Genomic DNA, 20700 nt, shown 5'->3' with positions numbered 1-20700 from the left:
GGAACTTCATTTGAGACACCTGACATCACAGGTTTTCATTTTTATCAATCATCATGTTTGCCTTTTATAACTTAATATTTTTTTTTGTTTGAAATGGATTGCTGCACTGATTCAAATGCACTGTTTACTGTTTTCCAGTTCGGTATGAAAAGTGATTGCAACAAAGAAAAAAATTAAGCATGATTACAATAATGCCTAGGAACCAGCCAAGATTGGGGTCCTATGCTGGGAGGCACTGTGCAAACGGAGCAGCACACAGTCTCTGCCCCAAAGAGCTTACAATCCCAAAGCTGAATGGGTTCAGACACTATCAAAGCTGTTCTTTTGCACAAAGTGAAAGCTAACCCCAATACTAGTGCCGTGTTTCATGACAGTACTGCCAACAAGTTTAAGTTCCTGGAGGAGTTCTGTCACTGAGAAATGTGCCCGTGTTGCCACAGAATCAGAACCTGGCAGCAAAAACACCAACACCCTTCTCTTTTGTATGACTAGTGTGTGACCCTAAGAGGTGTCACCATAAACTGTCCCAGTTTTTCTATGTTGAAAATGTGGTCACCTTCACACTGAGCCATGTTTAGGAATTCCCATTGACCTGAATATTTTCATACTCCATTGGCTGGTTCACATACACTTTTCCCTTCGATACCACTGAATCTCTGACACACATCATGAGAGCTATCTATCTAGATCAGAGATTCAGTTACAAACAGACACAGCGAGCAGCCCTTTGTGTAGGACCTGCTATTTATAACCTGCACAGACTGCTGCTGTGATTGATGTGGAATCCTCTGATCTCCAGCAAGAACACGGTCCCCATCTGACAAAACTGACTCTTGTGCTTTGTCTTTTGTTTTGATAGGTTTCCTGCCAGCTGGGCTCTCTCTCTATTTGATCAAGGGCAATACATCTTCAATCAATTAGTCTCCTTATTTTGTTTTATTTTTAAGAGCACTGAGACAGGCCAATGAAAGGGGTAAAAATACTGTAATTCCTCAACTTTTCCTTTGGCATAATAAATCCACCTCCGTGAGAGGCAGTAGCTATGTCAGTGGGAGAGGTTCTCCTGCTGACATAGCACTGTCCACACTGGCGCTTAGGTTGGTGTAACTTACATCGCTCAAGGGGGTGGCTTTCTTCACGCTCCTGAGCAACGTACATTATACTGAAGTAAGTGGTCATGCAGACCTGGCCTAAGTCGCCTTTACGCTGCTCTGGAACCTTCTCTTTGTTATGCCTCTTACACTGGTCTAAATGAGTGACTCCGCTAAGAGAGCTACTCTAGCATAAAACAGGCATAAGAACCAGGTCCATTATCTTCAGGTTGCTGTCTTAGAGCTAGAAAGCCAGACTAACTGGTACGCTGTAGCTATGTTGTGCTGCTCCGGTGATGCGAAGCAGCCATAGACCTGGCTCCTCTGGCAGAGTGAGCTGGGCTTTACATCTGCTTTAGGTAACCACAGGGGTGCAAAGCAACTGCAACACGTTATTGAATCTGGCTCTGATTCCCCACTGCCCTGCATTTCCACCTGAGCACAGTGGATACCAAATGCTACCAAATCAGAATGCTATTACACACCTGTGCAAACAACAGGACCAAATCACTAGGTTTGAATCATTGGCATGGCCAGAGCATGGCCCAGGCTTGAGGCCACTTTACACTAGTGTAAATGCCTAGCTGCGGTGCAACGTGGAGCTAGTCACAACATTTTGCAGTGAAAAAAGGGGACTTTTTCACTAAAATGTTCCCATTTTTCACCCAGTTGTCGTGCAAGACAATGTAGAATCTGGTCCCGTGTCCATATAACGAACCTTTCAGCCTTCTAGGCCCCCTAAATTATTTTTCTAGGAGAGTTTCTAAACTTACAGGCATGCCAATGAGCAATCTAGGAAATCTTGCTTTCTAAGAAAATCTTATTATTGTACCAGAGGTAAATAAGCTAACTTTGGCCTTATGTTTATATTTCTACCTTTCAGGTTTATGAGCAAATAACTTGCCCTGAATAGGCTCTGTGATACGTTTTTATGCTATTAAAAAAAACCAGAGTCAGGAAAGACTCATTTTTTTCATTTTTTGCCTTGTGCAACTCAAATCAATAATTACACCTTATTGATTCAGGACATAAATTCAGAACACTAATTTACATTGAGTACCTTAACCTAATAAAAAGGCAACAACTGTATTTGCTGAAATTGATTTCCCTTTTGTTTTCAAGAGAAAATCTGCAGACCTGTGGAATAATGCATCAATAAGTCTCAGTGCAAAAAAAGCACTTAATTATCAGCAAATATCACAAAAACTAAAAAACCTCTGAATATGAAAATAAACTATAGTCTGACCAAATTCAATGGGGTTTTTTAACACCAGAATTTCTTGTACCTCTACTAGATGTGCATTTCTGCAATGTGAATCATAGTAAGGCGAATATAAGAGTCCAGTAAAATCGCTTTGTAAGGGAAACACAGGTAAAACTTTCATAATGACAGGTTTCAGAGTAGCAGCCGTTAGTTTGTATCCGTAAAAAGAAAAGGAGTACTTGTGGCACCTTAGAGATTAACAAATTTATTAGAGCATAAGCTTTCGTGAGCTACAGCTCACTTCATCGGATGCATACGATGAGGTGAGCTGTAGCTCACGAAAGCTTATGCTCTAATAAATGTGTTAGTCTCTAAGGTGCCATAAGTACGCCTTTTCTTTTTACAGGTAAAACTATTTCAGTGATAGCTGTTTATATGGGCTGCAAAGGGTTGCTGAAATATTTTGTTTTGAAAGGGTAACCTTTTTATTTATTCACACTTTTGCAGGATTCAGAGGACATAATTACAAAAATAAGTCTTAAAAACCCAAAATTCTATAGGGGCCAACATGTTCCGGTGATATTTGTATCAGCCTCTGCTGTTGTCAAGGTTCCTTCCCCACTCTGAACTCTAGGGTACAGCTGTGGGGACCTGCATGAAAAAACCCCTAAGCTTATTTTTACCAGTTTAGGTTAAAACTTCCCCAAGGTACAAACTATTTTACCTTTTGCCCCTGGACTTTATTGCTGCCACCACCAAGCGTCTAACAAATATGTAACAGGGAAAGAGCCCGCTTGGAAACGTCTTTCCCCCCAAAATCCCCCCAATCCCTACACCCCCTTTCCTGGGGAAGGCTTGATAAAAATCCTCACCAATTTGCATAGGTGAACACAGACCCAAACCCTTGGATCTTAAGAACAATGAAAAAGCAATCAGGATCTTAAAAGAAGAATTTTAATTGAAGAAAAAGTAAAAGAATGACCTCTGTAAAATCAGGATGATAAATACTTTACAGGGTAATCAGATTCAAAACATAGAGAATCCCTCTAGGCAAAACCTTAAGTTACAAAAAGACACAAAAACAGGAATATACATTCCATTCAGCACAACTTATTTCATCAGCCATTTAAAAACAGAACAGAATCTAACGCATATCTAACTAGATTGCTCACTGATTTTTTACAGGAGTTCTGACCTGCATTCCTGCTCTGGTCCCAGAAAAAGACACACAGAGACAGAGAGAACCCTTTGTTTTCCCCCTGCTCCAGCTTTGAAAGTATCTTGTCTGCTCATTGGTCATTTTGGTCAGGTGCCAGCAAGGTTATCTTTAGCTTCTTAACCCTTTACAAGTGAAAGGGTTTTTCCTCCAGCTAGGAGGGATTTAAAGGTGGTTAGCCTTCCCTGTATATTTATGACAGCTGTAGACACAGAATCCTACCGTCAAGTGTCAATTGAGCTGACATGAATATAGAGTGAGAGAAATCACTAGAGGCTGGCTGTGGAGAAGTTTGGAGCATTTTAGAGAGGCGCCGCATCAGCTAATAACTTGAAATTGAAACTATGCACAGATCTTTGTAACAAATGAAATGCGATTCAGATTTTTGGTACAACTGCCTAGAAGAGTCGGATTCACTCCTTATGTCACATCAATCTATTTTAGGGTTTTGTATGAGCTCTGGTAAGTAGACACTGGAAGTTAGCATTCCTTAGTGAAAGCGACTTGCAGATTTTGAGGAGAAATCTGCATTGTGCTATATAGTTGCCTAGACAGAGGAATCTAGGCAAATACACAGATTATTTTAGCATTGTTGTGATGTGATGTGGGTGTTGAACATATTCCCTATGCCCAAATGCAGCAATGTCTTGAAAACCAGCCACACCCTCAGGCCTGCACTGGTAAAAGAGAAACTATAGCAGTTTACCCAAAAAAGCAAAAATGTATTTAATTGTCTAAACAAACCACCCTGGTCTGGAAGTTTAAGGGCTAGATTCTGCCTTAAGATATGAATGGGCGCATCTCTCGGTGTCTTCAACAGTAGCTGCACTTATCTGAAGCAAAGTAAATTACTTTAAATTTCAGTTGAATTTAGTGCTCTTTAAAAATACACAGAGTGAGCTCCTCAATCCACAGACCAACTAGAGCATAGACAGTCACACAGCAAGTTTCCCCACGTGTGCCCCAGCCCCGGCCTGGGGGTCAGTAATTGTTTCACAGTTTCAACCTTTTGCCTTTCTGCTCAAAATGCCAACAAAGGTACCACTTGTGCTGGCTTCTGTGTAATGAACAGGACCTGCACTGAGACCAACCCATTATTTCAGATAGGCCTCCTGCTCCTTTTGTACTTAGTATTTAAAAACAAAAGAAAAGTTGGCATTTAGGGTCTGCTCTACAGCCTATTAAAGTAAATGGAGAAATTCCCACAGACTTTAATAGGCTAGATCAGGGTGCGCAAACTTTTGTGGCTTGAGGGCCACATCAGAATATGGAAATTGTATGGTGGGCCATGAATGCTCATGAAATTGGGGGTAGGGGTGCAGGCTCCGGCTGGGGGTACAGGCTCTGGGGTGGGGCCAGAAATGAGGAGTTCAGGGTGCGGTAGGGGGCTCCGGGTTGGCGTGCAGGGGGGTGGGGGTGAGGGCTCTGGGGTACAGGAGGAGGCTCCAGGCTGGGACCGAGGAGTTCAAAGGGTGGGAGAGGGATCAGGGATGGGGCACGCTGTTGCGGCATGGGGGGGAGGGGCTTAAGATACAAGAGGGGGCTCTGGGCTGAGATTGAGACGTTCGGAGGGGGATCAGGGCTGTGGCAGGTGATCAGGGTGGCAGGTGATCGGGGTGCAGGCTCTGGGTGGCGCTTACTGCAAGCAGCTCCCGGAAGCATGTCCCCCCTCTGGTTCCGAGGCATGGCCAGGCGGCTCTGCAAGCTGCCCCATCCGCAGGCGCCACCCCTGCCACTCCCATTGGCCAGGAACCATGGCCAATGGGAGCTGCAGGGGCGGTGCCTGCAGACAGGGCAGCATGCAGAGCCGCCTGGCCACACCTCACGTACTACGGCTGCTTCCTGGGAGCTGCGCAGAGCAGGTCAAGCCTCTAACCCAGCTCCCTGGCTGGAGCGCAGCAAACCCCCGACCTCGCTCCCCTGCAGGAGCTGAGGGACGTATATGGCCCACGGCCCGTAGTTTGCCCATCCGTGCACTAGATCATGCCCTAGGGACATAAATTTTCAAACCTGGGAGCATAAAGCCAATTTTAGCACTTGAAAACCTGGTCTGTTTTCACAGATGCATTTTGATAACTATTCTTCACTTGCATGGAAGCTAAGGGGGCTCTAAGTGTTCAACACCTCTGAAAATCTGGTCACCTGTTTATCAAAATATGGATTTAGGTGCCTAAACTTAAATACCCCACTTTGGCCTTGTGAAAGGTGCTAATCAGTAGCCCCAGTCACTAAGTATTCTCCTAATTTAACAAAAGAATATAGGGTAATACCAGCTAAATTGTCAAATTTTATACACAGTGCCTAGTGGAACTACCTATTGAAATACAGATAAATATATACAGAAAGCATATGGTTTACCAATACTATCATTTACTATGTTGACGATTTTACTATAAAATGAGAATACTTTATAACCAGTCCCTCACTTTGACTGACACCTAATTAAAAATTTACTAGATTAAACTTCTTCGAAGACCCCAAATTATGTTAGAGTCAGTGCTTCAGCAAGAGAGACTAAATGCTATGATTATTTAAAACCATAGACTGATAATTTATTAAAGACATGGAAATACCCTTGGAAATTGCAAACGCTGCATGAAATCTGATGGCCATCCGTGTGTGTCATATTTTGCCTCATCTTGATATGTGAACTCGACAGTTGACAACTTTGGCTGTGAGGATTTAAGGCCTAAACTTTAGGCAAAACTCCCATTGCTGTAAAGACTGAAAGGCCAGCCCCTACATAAAAAAATAGTGTGATATTCTTAGGATTACTTTAATGAATTAAAATATCCACTGATTCAAAATAAATAAGGGTATTTACAATTTATGTAGGGGAAACATTTCCAATAGCTGGAAGTAGCAAAAATAAAAATATATTTGTAAATCCAAAAAGGCACCATGTACTGTGTCATCTTCTAAAACCTGAGTCCTTCCTTTGATTCAATGAGCTTTGGGATCAGTCCTTGAATGAGTACGATTTGCTTTCCCCTGAAAAGGTATTACTGGAGGCTAAACATGGTGTATATAATGGAACTTCGGATTTCATATAAACAAACAATATAAGATACCATAAACATTTTAGGAGACAAACCTGAATTGGAACTACTCTGTACATAGAGATATATTTGTGTCAATATTGCAGCATACTCCTCCTATTAATTCTAATATGAAAGTCTGGACATTACACGTGTACTTAAAGAATATGGTGCACATCAGAACGTATAAACTGAGTTCAGCATAAGGGCTTATCTATATAGTGCAGCAGTGCACACCACAAGGGTGTCAACTGTAGAGCACTCCTAAGTTCTGCGCTCTGACTGCCCCATGTAGACCCTGGCACACTCTAAAGGTCCTAGCTGCATGTTAACATAGCACTGGACTACATCCAACTTGCACTAGGTACCTTTTAACATGTCAGCAGGGTCCAAAAGGGACAATTGGAGAGTAACACTTTACAGCGCTCTAAAATTTACACCCTTCTGGTGAGCATTACCACACCATGGAGACAACCCTTCTGTCTTTCATCAGGAATGGGTCCCTTCTTTAGAGTTTGACTCTGCAAAACACTGAACACTCTGGCCCCAATCTGGCAAAACACTTATGTACATGCTTACCTTTAAGCATGAGTAAATTCATTAATGTCATTGTGACTATTCACATGCTTCAGTGTTTTCCTGGATGGGGACCAGAGTGCTCAGCTCCTAGCAGGAGCAAGCCCATAGTCTGTGGAAAACCAGGACCAATGTCTGTACCAATATGTATCTGTGATTTTGCGTTCTGCAGAATCCACTGCAGGCTGCAAAATTTCAGATGCCTCATCAGCATGTAAGGTCCATGTCTTTTCTATAGCTTTAGGATTATTTAGTGATCACTGAATTTACTTAAACTTTTCATTGCACTTGGACAAGCAGCAGATATCTGCAGAAAGAGCCTTTGTACAATAGACACTGACCATCTTGACAAAGCACTGCGGGAAATGAAAAATTGCCACAGCATGTTGCCCAAAGGTTACTTCCATCATGGCACTGAAGGGCTTCTGATTAATTTGCTTATACTGTACCCACTCACTCCACATTTCAAAGAGAACTGGATTCGTATTTGTCCCTCTATGTAGCATTAACACCAAATCAGACAAGCAATGCTAATTCATCACAAGAGAAACTTCCTAGCTGATAGGTACATATACTAATGCAAATTGGGATAGCAGGAATTCACAATACTATAAAATAATTATCAGTACAGAAGGATTACTATATTTTCTCTTTGTTTTGTAGTAGTACAAAAGCTTGAATTTTCACATGATGTATTTATTGGTTGGGTGACATTTTTGTTGTTGAAATCCCTAACCTAAGACCAAAATCAAAACAAATTCAAGGATTCAGTATACTCAGTTTAAAACATTAGGTCTGTTCTTTTTCCTTCCAGATATAAGTGCTGGACCTTTTCCTGTGCTCCACTCTCCATGTCACATGCATAACCTGAGCTCTAGAAGGAGCTAAACAATTGCAGCATTTATATTCCTTTCCCAAAGGAACACACACACACACTCCAGATGCCTGCTGAGTGGGAGACCTGAAGTCATTCCTGAAACTCCTCTTATGGCACTGCATCATTTCTCTATTACACCACTTATTTAATCTTATCTTAGGGCTCGGAATTTTCTAATGCGCCTCGTTAGAGCTAGATGTAATACAAGCTATTCACATTCAGTATTTTTTTTCTAAGAAAATACTAGTTAAAAGTAGGAAGATTCCTTTAATTCAGTCCATCTACATTAGAGTCCTTGCAGCACATCATTTAGATATTACTAGGTGCATATTGTGTACATCTCTACAACTACAACAAAAGAAGGAAAAAAAAAAGGATCCATTTTACTTTAATCCTGACCAGCAGCTGTTAGCAATTTTCTTTAGTTATCACTGTAGGACATGATGGATGGGGAGACTCAATTTGCTGAGGAACTAGTTTATAATACACAAGTGTTCTCAAGGACTGTGGTTCAACAGCACATTTAGTCTAACCAGGAACTACAAAATACAATAGATAACAAAGGTCCTTCCTTGGAGCAACTATCATTCTTCAGAGAAACTGCTGTCTGATCAGGAAGATCATCTCCAGAACAACTGCACGATCTTGTGCCATTCAGCTTCCTACTTTCCCCCCCAGGCCAGTCCTGACACTCTGAGCGGCATGGTAAGGGGGCGGGGAGCGGGGGCACTGGATAAGAGGTAGGGGTCCCGGGGGGCAGTCAGGGGACAGGGAGCGGTTGGATGGGACAGAGGTTCTGGGGGGTGGGAGCAGTCAGGGGATGGGGAGGCTGGATAGGCGTGGGAGTCCCAGGGGGCCTGTCAGGGGGCAAGGGTGTGGACAGGGGTTGGGGCAGTCAGGGGACAGGGAGCGGGGTCCGGGGGGAGCGTGGTTAGGGGCAGGGGGGTCCCAGGAGGGGGCTGTCAGGGGACAAGGAGCGGGGGGGTTGGATGGGTTGAGGGTTCTGAGGGGGGCAGTCAGGGGGCAGGAAGTGGGAGGGGGTTGATTGGGGGCAGGGACTAGGCTGTTTGGGGAGGCACAGCCTTCCCTATCTGGCCCTCCATGCAGTTTTGCACCCGCGATGTGGCCCTCAGACCAAAAAGTTTGCCCACCCCTGCTCTAGCATGAAAAGGTTATTTGAAAAGCTGTTCTCCTCATCTTAGAGCACTCCTCTTTTGGGGCCCATTTGGGTTACATTAGAAATATAGATTGACAACCATCGCAAAGCTGTCTTTGTTATTAACTTCTCATCATAATAGTGAGGTGATGATCTGGGCATTTTAACATCAATAAATAGATTTAAAAAATGCAAATCTTACAACATACAAGACTCAGTAATTGACTCATGTCCTGCTCCCAAACATGAATCAAACCAATAAACTTCCAAAAGATTAACCAAAATAACACATTTTATCCTGAATCATCTCAAACTCAGGTTGTGGTGGAGAGAGGTGCCGTGCCTTTGCTGACAAGGCCTTGTCATCAGCCTTGGAGAGATGAACTGACAGCAAGGGCAACCCAGTTGATGGTAACTCCCACAAAGGCATATGGGTGGAGAATCAATATCTTCACATAACTGTGTCCTGTATATCAGAACTTTACAAACCCTGAATTTGTCCCATAACCAAAAACAGGCAGTGCAGAGCCCAGAGCAGAAGTCTTTCAGCTCCACCCACTGAAGAGAGAAGCTGCTGCATTCTACACTAGCGAGTACTTAGCCCTGGTCTACACTAGGACTTTAGGTCGAATTTAGCAGCGTTAAATCGATGTAAACCTGCACCCGTCCACATGATGAAGCCCTTTTTTTCGACTTAAAGGGCTCTTAAAATCAATTTCCTTACTCTACCCCTGACAAGTGGATTAGCGCTTAAATCGGCCTTGCCGGGTCGAATTTGGGGTTCTGTGGACACGATTCGATGGTATTGGCCTCCGGGAGCTATCCCAGAGTGCTCTATTGTGACCGCTCTGGACAGCACTCTCAACTCAGATGCACAGGCCAGGTAGACAGGAAAAGAACCGCGAACTTTTGAATCTCATTTCCGGAGACTGCGGGAACTGTGGGATAGCGACCCACAGTGCAACACTCCGGAAGTCGACGCTTGCCTCGGTACTGTGGAAGCACTCCGCCGAGTTCATGCACTTAATGCACTTAGAGCATTTTCTGTGGGGACACACACACTCGAATATATAAAACAGATTTCTAAAAAACCGACTTCTATAAATTCGACCTAATTTCGTAGTGTAGACATACCCTTAGTAGTCCTCTTCTACAGTAGAGCGGAGTAAAGTACATTGCCTTAATCTAGACTTAGTTATAAAGGCAGGCCTCACTACAGCGTGATCCATATTAGAAACCAAACAGTGACAGCCTTTGGGAAATTAAAGAAAGGCAGTAGGCCCAGATCCTCAAAGATCTTTAGGTGCCTAACTTCCATTGCTCTCTGCTAATCTAGGAATGGCAAAGGAATCCAATATGACCAGAGACTGTGAGCCATCTTGAAAAAGGCCAGGCATATACCCCACAGAAAGTGTGTTCAGGACTCTTGCCCATTCATCCAAATGGAAACGCTGAAAAGGAGCTTAACCACTATTGTTTCCTAGTGCCTGATGTGTAACTAGGATAGAGGGTGCAAGCAACTGTTTTATATCATAAACAGGGTTTTTCAGCTTGATTCTGCAGCTGGACAGTGAACCAGCCCACCAACATGCAGCTGAATTACTTCATTCCTGACCAAGTCTGTAATGTAGTAACCAGTACAGCTGAGTAGAAAAGAATTACTGCAATAGACCCTGATCCAGCAAAGCACATAAGCATGCTTGTAGTCCCACAGGAATCTGTGGGATTACTAACATGCTTAAAGTTATGCGTGCTCTTAAGTACCTTGCTGAATCAGGGCCCGAGCACACAGAAAAATATTTTTTCCACATATTTTTCTGCGATGTCTTCCCTCCTAAATATTTCAGACAATTTAAATGTAATGTTGACAGCAAGCATAGATGCTAGTTTTTATCATTTTTCCAGCTCTTGATCCTATCCTAATACTCTAGAAACAAGTATCTGTTATTATGCTAATGGTCACATACTACAGAGCAGGTAGAGCGGATACACAACACAAAACAAGAAGGGTAAGAGTATACTTCTCCTCAAATCACTTTAATTCAATTTATTTTCCCACAGCCATATAAATTTAAAGTATGAAACAACAATACAGCTATAGAATCTAAGTTTTCTTTTAAAGCAGCAGCATATAAAACATATAAAAGCTAAAACCTCAGCACGAGCTTCAAAGAACAAGGACTGAGTGAATTTTGCTGAAGACATGTAATTCACAAAATACGATACACTAAAGCAGTGATTTTCAACCTTTTTTCATTTGAGGACCCCTAACAAATTTCGAATGGAGGTGTGGACCCCTTTGGAAATCTTAGACATAGTCTGCGTACCCCCCCGAAGTCCGTGGACCACAGGTTGAAACCACTGTTCTATGGTAATGACAACCTTTAAAGGACCTCTTAGTCTGGAGACCCCAAGGGGCCGCAGACCACAGATTGAAAACCACAGGACTAACGTACTGGAATGCATAAAATATAAAGCTACACATTATTTAAGTGAAGAAAGGCATTGTGTAATATACAAAATTTGCAAAAATTAAACCATGAGATTTTTCTGAGAGTACCATGAACACACAGAAGCTGGCAATTAACATTTGTAGATAGAAAGAAAAAGTGGCAGTTTTATATTTAGCATTCAGTTTCTCCACTTTACGACTTCACTTTCTTAGCATCCTTCTTCCCAGAACTCTCTGTTGCTGAATCTGCTTTTCTTTTCTGTGACTAAAGAAATAAAAACAAACAGCTTATTGTTTTTCAAATGTTGAAAAATATGAGCACATATGGTCAAATGTACTGTGAATATATTAAAAACTAGAATGACATGCCTACTCAGTCCGAAGATAGAGGCTCTAATTTACTATGCAACATATATTTCAACCATTCATATTCATAGTGCACAACAGAGGGCAAAAGAGAACCCCCCCGAAAAAGTTAAAGTTAAAATAAGCACAAAGGGCCACACTTTTTCACGATGAGCAGTACTCCACAGAGAGTTTTATTGGTTCAGTATTACACATCATGAATAAGGGTAGCAGGATTAGGCCCCTGGTTTGTGTATGTGGCTTTGCTTGTTCTATTTAATTCATCTGAAGAACTATTTAATTCATTAAATATCTCCCTCCAGTAATTAGTATTTTAGAGACTGGATAACAATGTGACATTAAAGTTTATGTAATACTATCCACTTACATCTTGTTGGGGTGTCTGGAGGGGGAATATTTTCCTCAAGGAATGCATCGCACTCAGAAGACAGGTATCTCTATGCTACCTATATGGAAACCCTTTAAAGGGAATCAAAGACTTGAAGTTCTGATCTTCAGGAGTTATTACCCACACTTCCAGGGAGACACAGATGAACACCTATGGTATCCACATAACCTCTTTCTCAGCAAACTAACAGTTTTGTTTTGGAGAAACCTGAGGTTACAGTTACCTTATTTTGCACTTCATTTCAACTAGACAAATCAATAAATGTTGAATCATGCCCCATTAAGAGGTAAGTAAATGCTGATAAATTTACCGCTGGAACTTTTGTTCCCTTTTTCTTCTTTTCAGCTCTCTCTTTTTCCTCAATTTCCATATTTTCTTTTTCTATCAATGATATGAGAGTATTGCAGCGTCTTTGGAATTCCTAAGAAGGGTAATAATCAAACATTAAATTCTGCAGCAGAGACTGCATCACTATATACACTGAAAGTCACTAGGGATTTCAAAACATCCTGAGACATTTTCAAAGGTGCTTGATTCCAACAATATGAACCAGATTATCCAAAGTGCTCAGGTCCCATCAAGAATTATGGGAGTTGCAGGGTCCTGAGCATTCTTGAATATCTGGCCACTTCATTTAAGTGCCTAAATGGGAGTGAGCAATTTTGATAACCTGGCCCTTTATTCTTTATTTAAAAGCATCTTGATACAGCAAAACGTGCCAGCCACAGCTGTGATTTGAACAGTATTTCTATAGATACCAAAGAAGTAATGTCTCCCTATGTGTCTCACATACATGAATTTGGCCGTTTCTTGCGATGTGTTCCCATATCAGCAGTATGATGCTCTGTGAGCATTAGCACAAGGGGTTATGAAATGAAAAAAATTTACTGACTTAAGCCAGTGGTAGAATATCTGAGCATGAGTACTAATTGATTATTATTAAAAAGTTTATGTAATGCCATAAATATATATGATTCTGTGCCCCCTGCTCTAAAGGACTTACAGTTTAAAACAGAGGAGGTAAATAGGAGACAAGAAACAGGACTTCATTTACAACAGCAAAGAGATTTCTGGTAAGAAGAGCAAGGAATGAAGGATTCACGACAGAAATGGTTCCAAGGAGGGATATGAAGGAAGATTTGATGGGGTGCTTCCAAGATAGGAAGCGAGAGACTGTTCCAAACTGATGAAAAACATGACATGAGCTGAAAGATGCAGGAATGAGGAAATTATGTTTGTAGGTTTTTGAAAGTGAGGTGATATGGTAAGAGACAGGAAGCCAGCTAGTTAAGTGAAGTAAGGAAGGGGCTGTTGTGGCAAGAGATTACAGTCTAAATAGCCAAAGCACAGTATTACTATCCCCATTTTACAGATCAAAGTATTTATTTCTTTTTGGCCCCTTGTCCTGCGCAGGCATCTGGTTCATGGGGGTTCCCCATACAAAAGATACTGGGGTTAAAAGGTCAAATTGCGATCTGTTAGTGAAACTTCCTTGAGGAAGTGAGGAGGACTCACACCACAGATTTGCTGACATTCCAGGGAATGGAAAGCTAGGTTCTCCTGCAGAGCCAAGTTTGCTTTTTCTCTCCATTTTCACACTGAAACCAAAAGATTCACTAAGCTAGGACCAATGTACAAAATTTAGCAAAAGGAGCAATTAAGCCAAATAACTAAAGGATTTATCTGATTTAATCTCCTGTATGTCAAAGAACATTCTGATTGTTACTGCAAATTTTCTAAAGCTTTCTGTAGACAATCCACATAGCCTTCTCCAGTACTGAACTGGGCTCCCAGATGGACAAGTTCCAGATAGATCTACAGCACTCACGTGAAGATTTATGAGACGCTGCAACAGTAAACCCAGAGAGCACACACTGAAAGCCCAGATTGAGTCTCATCAGAGATTTGGATTTTACTAGCCAATTATCTAAATATAACAGATCATGAACCCCTTGAATCCTTATGAATGGTAGCTGCTACTTTGGTTAGAATCTTTAAATTCGCAGAGCTGTGGCCAGACTGAAAGGATGGTCTGTGTGCAAAAATGGATTGGCTGTTGATCAGAACTATCAAACACAAAAAAAGATATGAGGCAGGGTATATGGAGATGTGTCTAGAAGACCTATGGATGCTAAAAAAAGCTCCCTTTTTTATAGCTGCTACTCAGACTCAAACTATTCTAAATGGAATTGTTTGTTCTTCTAAAAGTAGTTTAGCCATTTGAGATGTAAGACTGCCCTGAAGCCTCTTGAATGCTTCGGCACTAAAAATAGACAAGAAATACCTGTCTACACTTTCTCGGAGGAGCTGGATGCTCTCATTTATTGCATTTGTGGGGGACGGGGAAGAATCCGACAGATAAAGTGAAAACATTTCTTAAGCTTCACAGAGGAGAGAGAAATTCTATACTAAAGATAGCAATAATCTATTTGCCTGATGTCTCGATTTGATGACTCAAAAAAAATAAATAAAAATAAAGGTGGGGTGAGGGAGGTCATTCTGTCCCCAATGAATAAGTGGGGTAAGGGCCAATCAGAGGTTTGCATGTGCTGGAATACAGGCCTCCCAAAGATCTTCCCAGCCCAATTAGTAATTATTGTAATACATAGACCCACAAAACTTAGATTTAAAAAATTATATATGATCTTCTGACACAGCCTAAAAGTCTTCCAGGTTGGGAGTCTTGCTTGGCTTTGCTTTTAGTTTTAATATTTACTGTTGGGTTTTTTTCATCTCATCACCAGGAAGTCTGCCTCCCTGATTGGGAGCCTGATAACCCAACGTTCAGAACAGAGTTCCTGAAGGCAGCCACTCCGTGGAAAGGGAGAAGGAAGCCCATCAAGTTTCTTAACATAAGAACAGGGCATTTCCCATGGTGAATAACAGTGGTTTTTGTCCTTCCAGTGTCTACAGGGGAATCGACTTCTGTGGTTAGGCCGAGTAGAAGGGGGCCGAGGCAAATAGCAACTGCAAAGGAAATTGCTTCACTGAAGATCTTGTTGAGGTAGCTTGCCAACTCCAGATGCAAAGCAACAAGGGATACTGTCAGATGGCAGAAGAGAGGCCAACAACATTTGAGCATATCTGTGGTAACACTGAGGGTTTTACCTTTTTCCTGTGGATACTGTCAGAAGTTTGTGGGAAGCTGCTGATTTATGAAAAAGGGAGGGGAAACCCCCATTTTAGCCTCGGCGGCAGAGTCCTGGCTCCCAGCACTTTCCAAGGCGTTCTGTATCCAATAGATGGCCATTTCAGACAGAGCAATTTGTAACAACCCTCCTATATTTCTGGTGGAGGAAGGTTCTCTGTACTTGGTGGTATCTTCTGAAGCAAAAAGATTCTCCTAAGAAGAGTGCTGCTGGTCAGCTTTCATTCCTCACAGAGGAGCAGTGACTGGATCCTGTGTGCACCAAAAGTAATTACTGCTTGTGACCAGAGAGTATTTTCTTCTTATTCATCTGTTTATCAATAATATGGTGGAGTAGGGGAGAGGAATCTCATTACCTCTTGCAGAAACTAGTACTTTCTCCAAGTCCTCATATTACAGCAATGCCAAATTACCTCCAGTGGCTTATACACTTGAAAAGAAGCAGAAGATTATTGTGCTAACTATTCTAAACCATAGGAAAACAATCCAGCGCTCAAGGGACACGAGGGTGGGAGGATACTACTATCATACAATTCCCAACTACAGATAATGTCAATTTCCCTATGATCCATATAGCCTCCATTGATTCACACTCTTGGAGACTACAGAACTAAAAAGATGTCTTTATAAAAAGGACTTTTTGGCTTTATATCTGACTAAAGCCTGAATCTATAATATGAATGAAAAAATGCACCACCACCAATGACATTATGAAACCCAGTAAAAGACTATTTTAAAGTGGGAAATGATCACAAAACATTTTATCATTAAAATAATACAAAAATACTTTCTAAATAACTTAGACTGAATAAAATAGATAACATGGCAATACTCAATACCACATACAGATAAAAAGTATTAAGAAAAAGCAAAGGAGCTACAGGGCACTGTACATTAGTCCACTAACCCTTCAAATCTGAGGACCTGGATTCAAGTCTGTACTTAGATCAAGAGTGAAAGTTTATTAGTCAAATCTCTGGATGTTCACATCACTAAACCACTAGATTTTACATGACTGGCACAGGAGTAGAATTGCAATGCTATGGTATATCTGGGGAGTGGGAATATTAGCTACGGATAATTATGCACAGTCCTGCCCATTCTATGCCTGCCTCAAACCAGCATGATGAATCCCTCATTTTGAGGGCATTAAGTTCATTCACAATTTTTAAATAATACAAAGTAAGAAAAATGGGAAAAGAACTGGATCCTCATCTTAGAAATAATGTACACAAAACAGATCTACCAATCTGGGAATCCTTCTGCAATGCAGTATCTATGTAGGTATTTTGAGTTATTTTTAAAAGTATGCCAGGATACTACATTGCTTTACTGCTCTCATATGGCTGAACTAACTGGAGTACCTGCAGACCTGTTCACATGGCTTTTATTAAACAAACTCCATCATCAAGCAGGAAATACATGAAGATGAGCATTTGGGAACGGGCTTGGACCACTAGTACTTTTTCTTTCACAGCCTCTTTTGCAGTTTCTTCAGTCTACCTAGAAAAGGCAGCTAAATAATCTTTTAACATGTACAGACAACAGGAAACTTAAAAAGACTGACACTTTCAGTGCATGCCACTATGCTTCGACTGAGTACTATTTATTGAACTGATGTTTCTAGTAGATGGGTGACTACTAATATACCCCCCTTTCTATATCTATCAGTCGTCATAAAGCTTCAATACAACAAGCACAGAAAATATCAATAAACTTGGGAGACTTATTCAGAGATTAAAGACTCCACATTACATTTCCTGTGCACTGAAAATCCTAGACACTAAGACTGCCTAAGTCTGAGTGACAGAAGGTCTGAATAACTTCTCTATGAAAGTCAGGGTCAGGTGAATGACAACAGGCAAAGGAATTGCCTACCACATTTGTGTGCCTGAACCTGACTTTAACAGACGGTACAACCTCAACGTCAGACACTGAATCAAGCTCCTGCTAAGAACTGCACTGAAGTGGGATACTTCAAAGCAAAGTTCATAATCCCAAGGAGAAATCACTTCATTTGGACTACTACCCTCTTTGATACTACAATGAAGAGTGACATTCTATGGAGCTGCCAACATTAAATTGTTACCATTTAATCACTTCTACTTTGTGGGTATCTTAAACACAAACATTTACTTAATATAAACTGTTCGTCTATAAAGGCTACAAGGGGGGGAAATTAAATATCTGACTAGAAAGATATGTCAAAAAACCAGCAGAATTCATGCAATCAGAAGAAAAATCTTCTGACCACCTGTTGTTTGTTATGTGCTATCTTTGGACTACCCAACAGGCCCTGTGGAGGCATCTCTGTGGGAAGGACAGAATGGAGGGTATAAGTTGCTGCCCTCTCAGCTACTGGAGGCAGGTGGCCAAGTGGGGGCACAGGAACACATGGGGATGGGGGCAGGAGGGTGGCTGAGTGGGGGCACAAAGCCACATGAAGACAGGGTGGTGCAGGGACACATGGGGACAGGGGCAGATGTGCCTGACTGAATGGGAGATGCTAGGGGTCAGGCAGGATCTGCATGGGGGAGGCTCCCTAACAACCCCATCTCCTCCCCCCCCGCCCCACACACTCAAAAACCATACCAAAAAACCCGTTCCATACCTTTCCCACCCAACAACCCTCCAAGTTCACATCCAGTCTCCTTCCCAGCAATTACTTCCCTCTCCCTCAGCTCCTCCATTACCCAAGTCCCCCAAGCCTTTGCACTGCTTCTGAGGGGTGCGGGAATAAGTTTCTGTACTGTAGTTTAAATGAATTATTACTTAAACTTCTGTATTAAGATGTAAGGAATCTGTCAAAACACATTTCCTGAATCTTTTTTGTTGTATGTGTTGTTACAGACCTACTTGCTGACAGGGTATTTTGAAATAAAATTACCAAAATAATTGAAACTGGTGTGATTATATTGTGTTATTTTGACAAATAAAATATGCAGAATTTTAAAAGTTTTTGGCACAGAATTCCCCCAAAAGTAATACACTGACCTGTGAAAGCCACAGGTTCTGTATGTGTATGTAAAATGTACATAAGAGTTTTCCCCTTGTTAAGTTCTGTTCTCTTCGTTTATTAAGTTTTTAAACTGCAGAGATTTTTCTTTGCACTCATTTTGTTACTGAATAAAAGTCTATTATTTGGAAAATAATTCATCTTTATGAATTCACAACATATGCTACAGGATGCCTAGCAGTTTTGAAAGCACCCACTGACTCCTTAATATATAGCGTGACAACTCATAGGATCAGTGACATTGTAATAATCATAAGTGTGTAGCAAACACATAAAATTAATAGGTGCATTGACAGTGTTATATTCATACACAGCACCACACAAATTCCTAACAGGCCCCAAAATAGCTGGGCCAGGTAGAGCACAGTCCATCAGAATACATTACTGTGGCTCACTGTTAAAGTGCTCTTTCAAAGCCTACCTGAGACAGATAGCTCTGTGTTAGTGCTTCTAATAGCCCTTGTGTCTGGCTTTTCAAACTCAGTAGACAGCCACTCCATCTCCACTCCAGCAGCAGCTTTTCCCCCTTTGCTTCTGGGATATTTTAACAGGCAGCTACAACTATTGGGATTTTTTCCTCCCACTGAGATCCAGTCTTGTGAGTAAACACCACCAGCATCCCTTCAATCTACCAAGAAGCACATTTAACTCTGATTCTGCCTCTGGTGAGAGGGAAGCTGAATCTTTCCTTGGTGCTGTTTAGATGTCTGGTGTACAGCTTCATGAGCCAGGGGAGCAAAGGGTCCCCCAGGTTCACTTCAACATCACCAATATTAATTCATCAGTCATGAAAGAAAGTCTCTGCTTGTAGCTTACTGAACATTTCTCTGTTCTTAAAGATGAGAGTGTCCCTGACCAGCCAACACCGATGTCGGTGAAGCGTCCCCAGTGTTCCAACGCCTGCATAACCATAGAAAAGTAGCCCTTTCTGTTGATGCACTACGTGGCAAGGTTGTCTGATGCCAAAATAGGGATATGTATGCCATCTATTGCTCCACCACAATTCAGGATCCCCACTACAGCAAATCCATCCACTATGTCCTGCACATTGCTGAGTCACAGTCCTGCACAGCAGAAGACACACTTGCATGGCAATGGTTCCAGCAATGGAATATCCAACTCCAAACTGATTTCCCACTGACCGGTGGCAATCTGGTGTTGCAAGTTTCCACTGTGCAATCGTCACTGGCTTCTCCACTGTCAGTGCAGCTCTCATCTTGGTGTCGCTGCACTGGACGGATGTGGTGAGCTCAGACAGATAGATCCAGGAATGTAGCCTTCCGCATCTGAAAGTTCTGCAGACACTGATCATCATCCCAAGCCTACATCACAATCCGATTCCACCAGTCAGCGCTCCTTTCTCATGCCCAGGAGCAGCACTCCATCTGCAGCTGCCCAGTGAATTCCACCAACCAACCTTGAACTGACTCTCACTGTGTCCCACAGTAATCTGTCCTCCAAGAAATCCTCATGTTCCCCACTGATTCACTTCTTCTTATGCCTTTTCAAATACTGGAGGATCGTGCGTCCTGTGTTTGCAATGCTTATGACAATAGTGCCAAGCTGTGCAGGCTCCACGTTTCTGACAGCGAAGAAGGCCATTCGGAATTTTTTTTTAAAGGCATGAAAATTATGGGATATAGATGACATTATGGGATGGACACAGTTGCACTCGTGGAAGTTAACCCCTTGCTCCCAGTTACCCCCTGTGTGACTCATTTCTCCCCCACCATATGTTGCCAAAACTTCGCAAAAAACAGTGTGCTGGAGGATGGCGCGTTGAATACTGGGATACTTACTCACGGTGCACTGCACATCAATATAGCACTCCTGGTGAGTATAGGCAGTGCCAACACAAGGCGTCAAGTATGCAGGTGCAAAAGAGTTATACTAACTGCAACAGCTTTACGCCAATGTAACTTGCATTGACAAAAGTTTGTAGTGTAGCTGTGGCCTTAGAAATTGCTGATGGGAGAATCTGATTGGTCCATGCAAATAAGCTTCTGCTGGGATATTAGATGCTTCTACTAGAAAATAGAATATCCATCATGAATTTTGTCTTCAACCTCAAGCGCTCTAATATGGAATAATCCATATATTTTTATTACAGGGAGTCAAGTCTTGATGGAAAGGATCTACTGCCCGTTGCTCATTTCTTTCAAGGTCGTTTGA

The 20700-nt window shown here is 41.9% G+C and overlaps 1 protein-coding gene across 1 annotated transcript in view; it reads right to left on the bottom strand.

Moving 5' to 3' along the window:
• Positions 1-11168: 11168 nt before the first annotated feature.
• Positions 11169-20700, bottom strand: part of SMARCA1 (SNF2 related chromatin remodeling ATPase 1) — a 69879-nt gene continuing 60347 nt past the window's right edge. Inside the window, exons 23-24 of the mRNA XM_048863274.2 lie at positions 12675-12785; positions 11169-11875 (exon numbers count right to left, since the gene is read on the bottom strand). Of these exons, the coding sequence (XP_048719231.1) occupies positions 11804-11875; positions 12675-12785 (183 nt within the window). The 3' untranslated portion in view covers positions 11169-11803. The remainder of the gene's footprint in view (positions 11876-12674; positions 12786-20700) is intronic.

The sequence above is a fragment of the Caretta caretta genome, chromosome 9 (genome assembly GCF_965140235.1).
Source record: "Caretta caretta isolate rCarCar2 chromosome 9, rCarCar1.hap1, whole genome shotgun sequence".
Taxonomy (NCBI): Eukaryota; Metazoa; Chordata; order Testudines; family Cheloniidae; genus Caretta; species Caretta caretta.
Note: the sequence above shows the minus strand (reverse complement) of the source record. Positions and strands in the feature narration are given on the sequence as shown.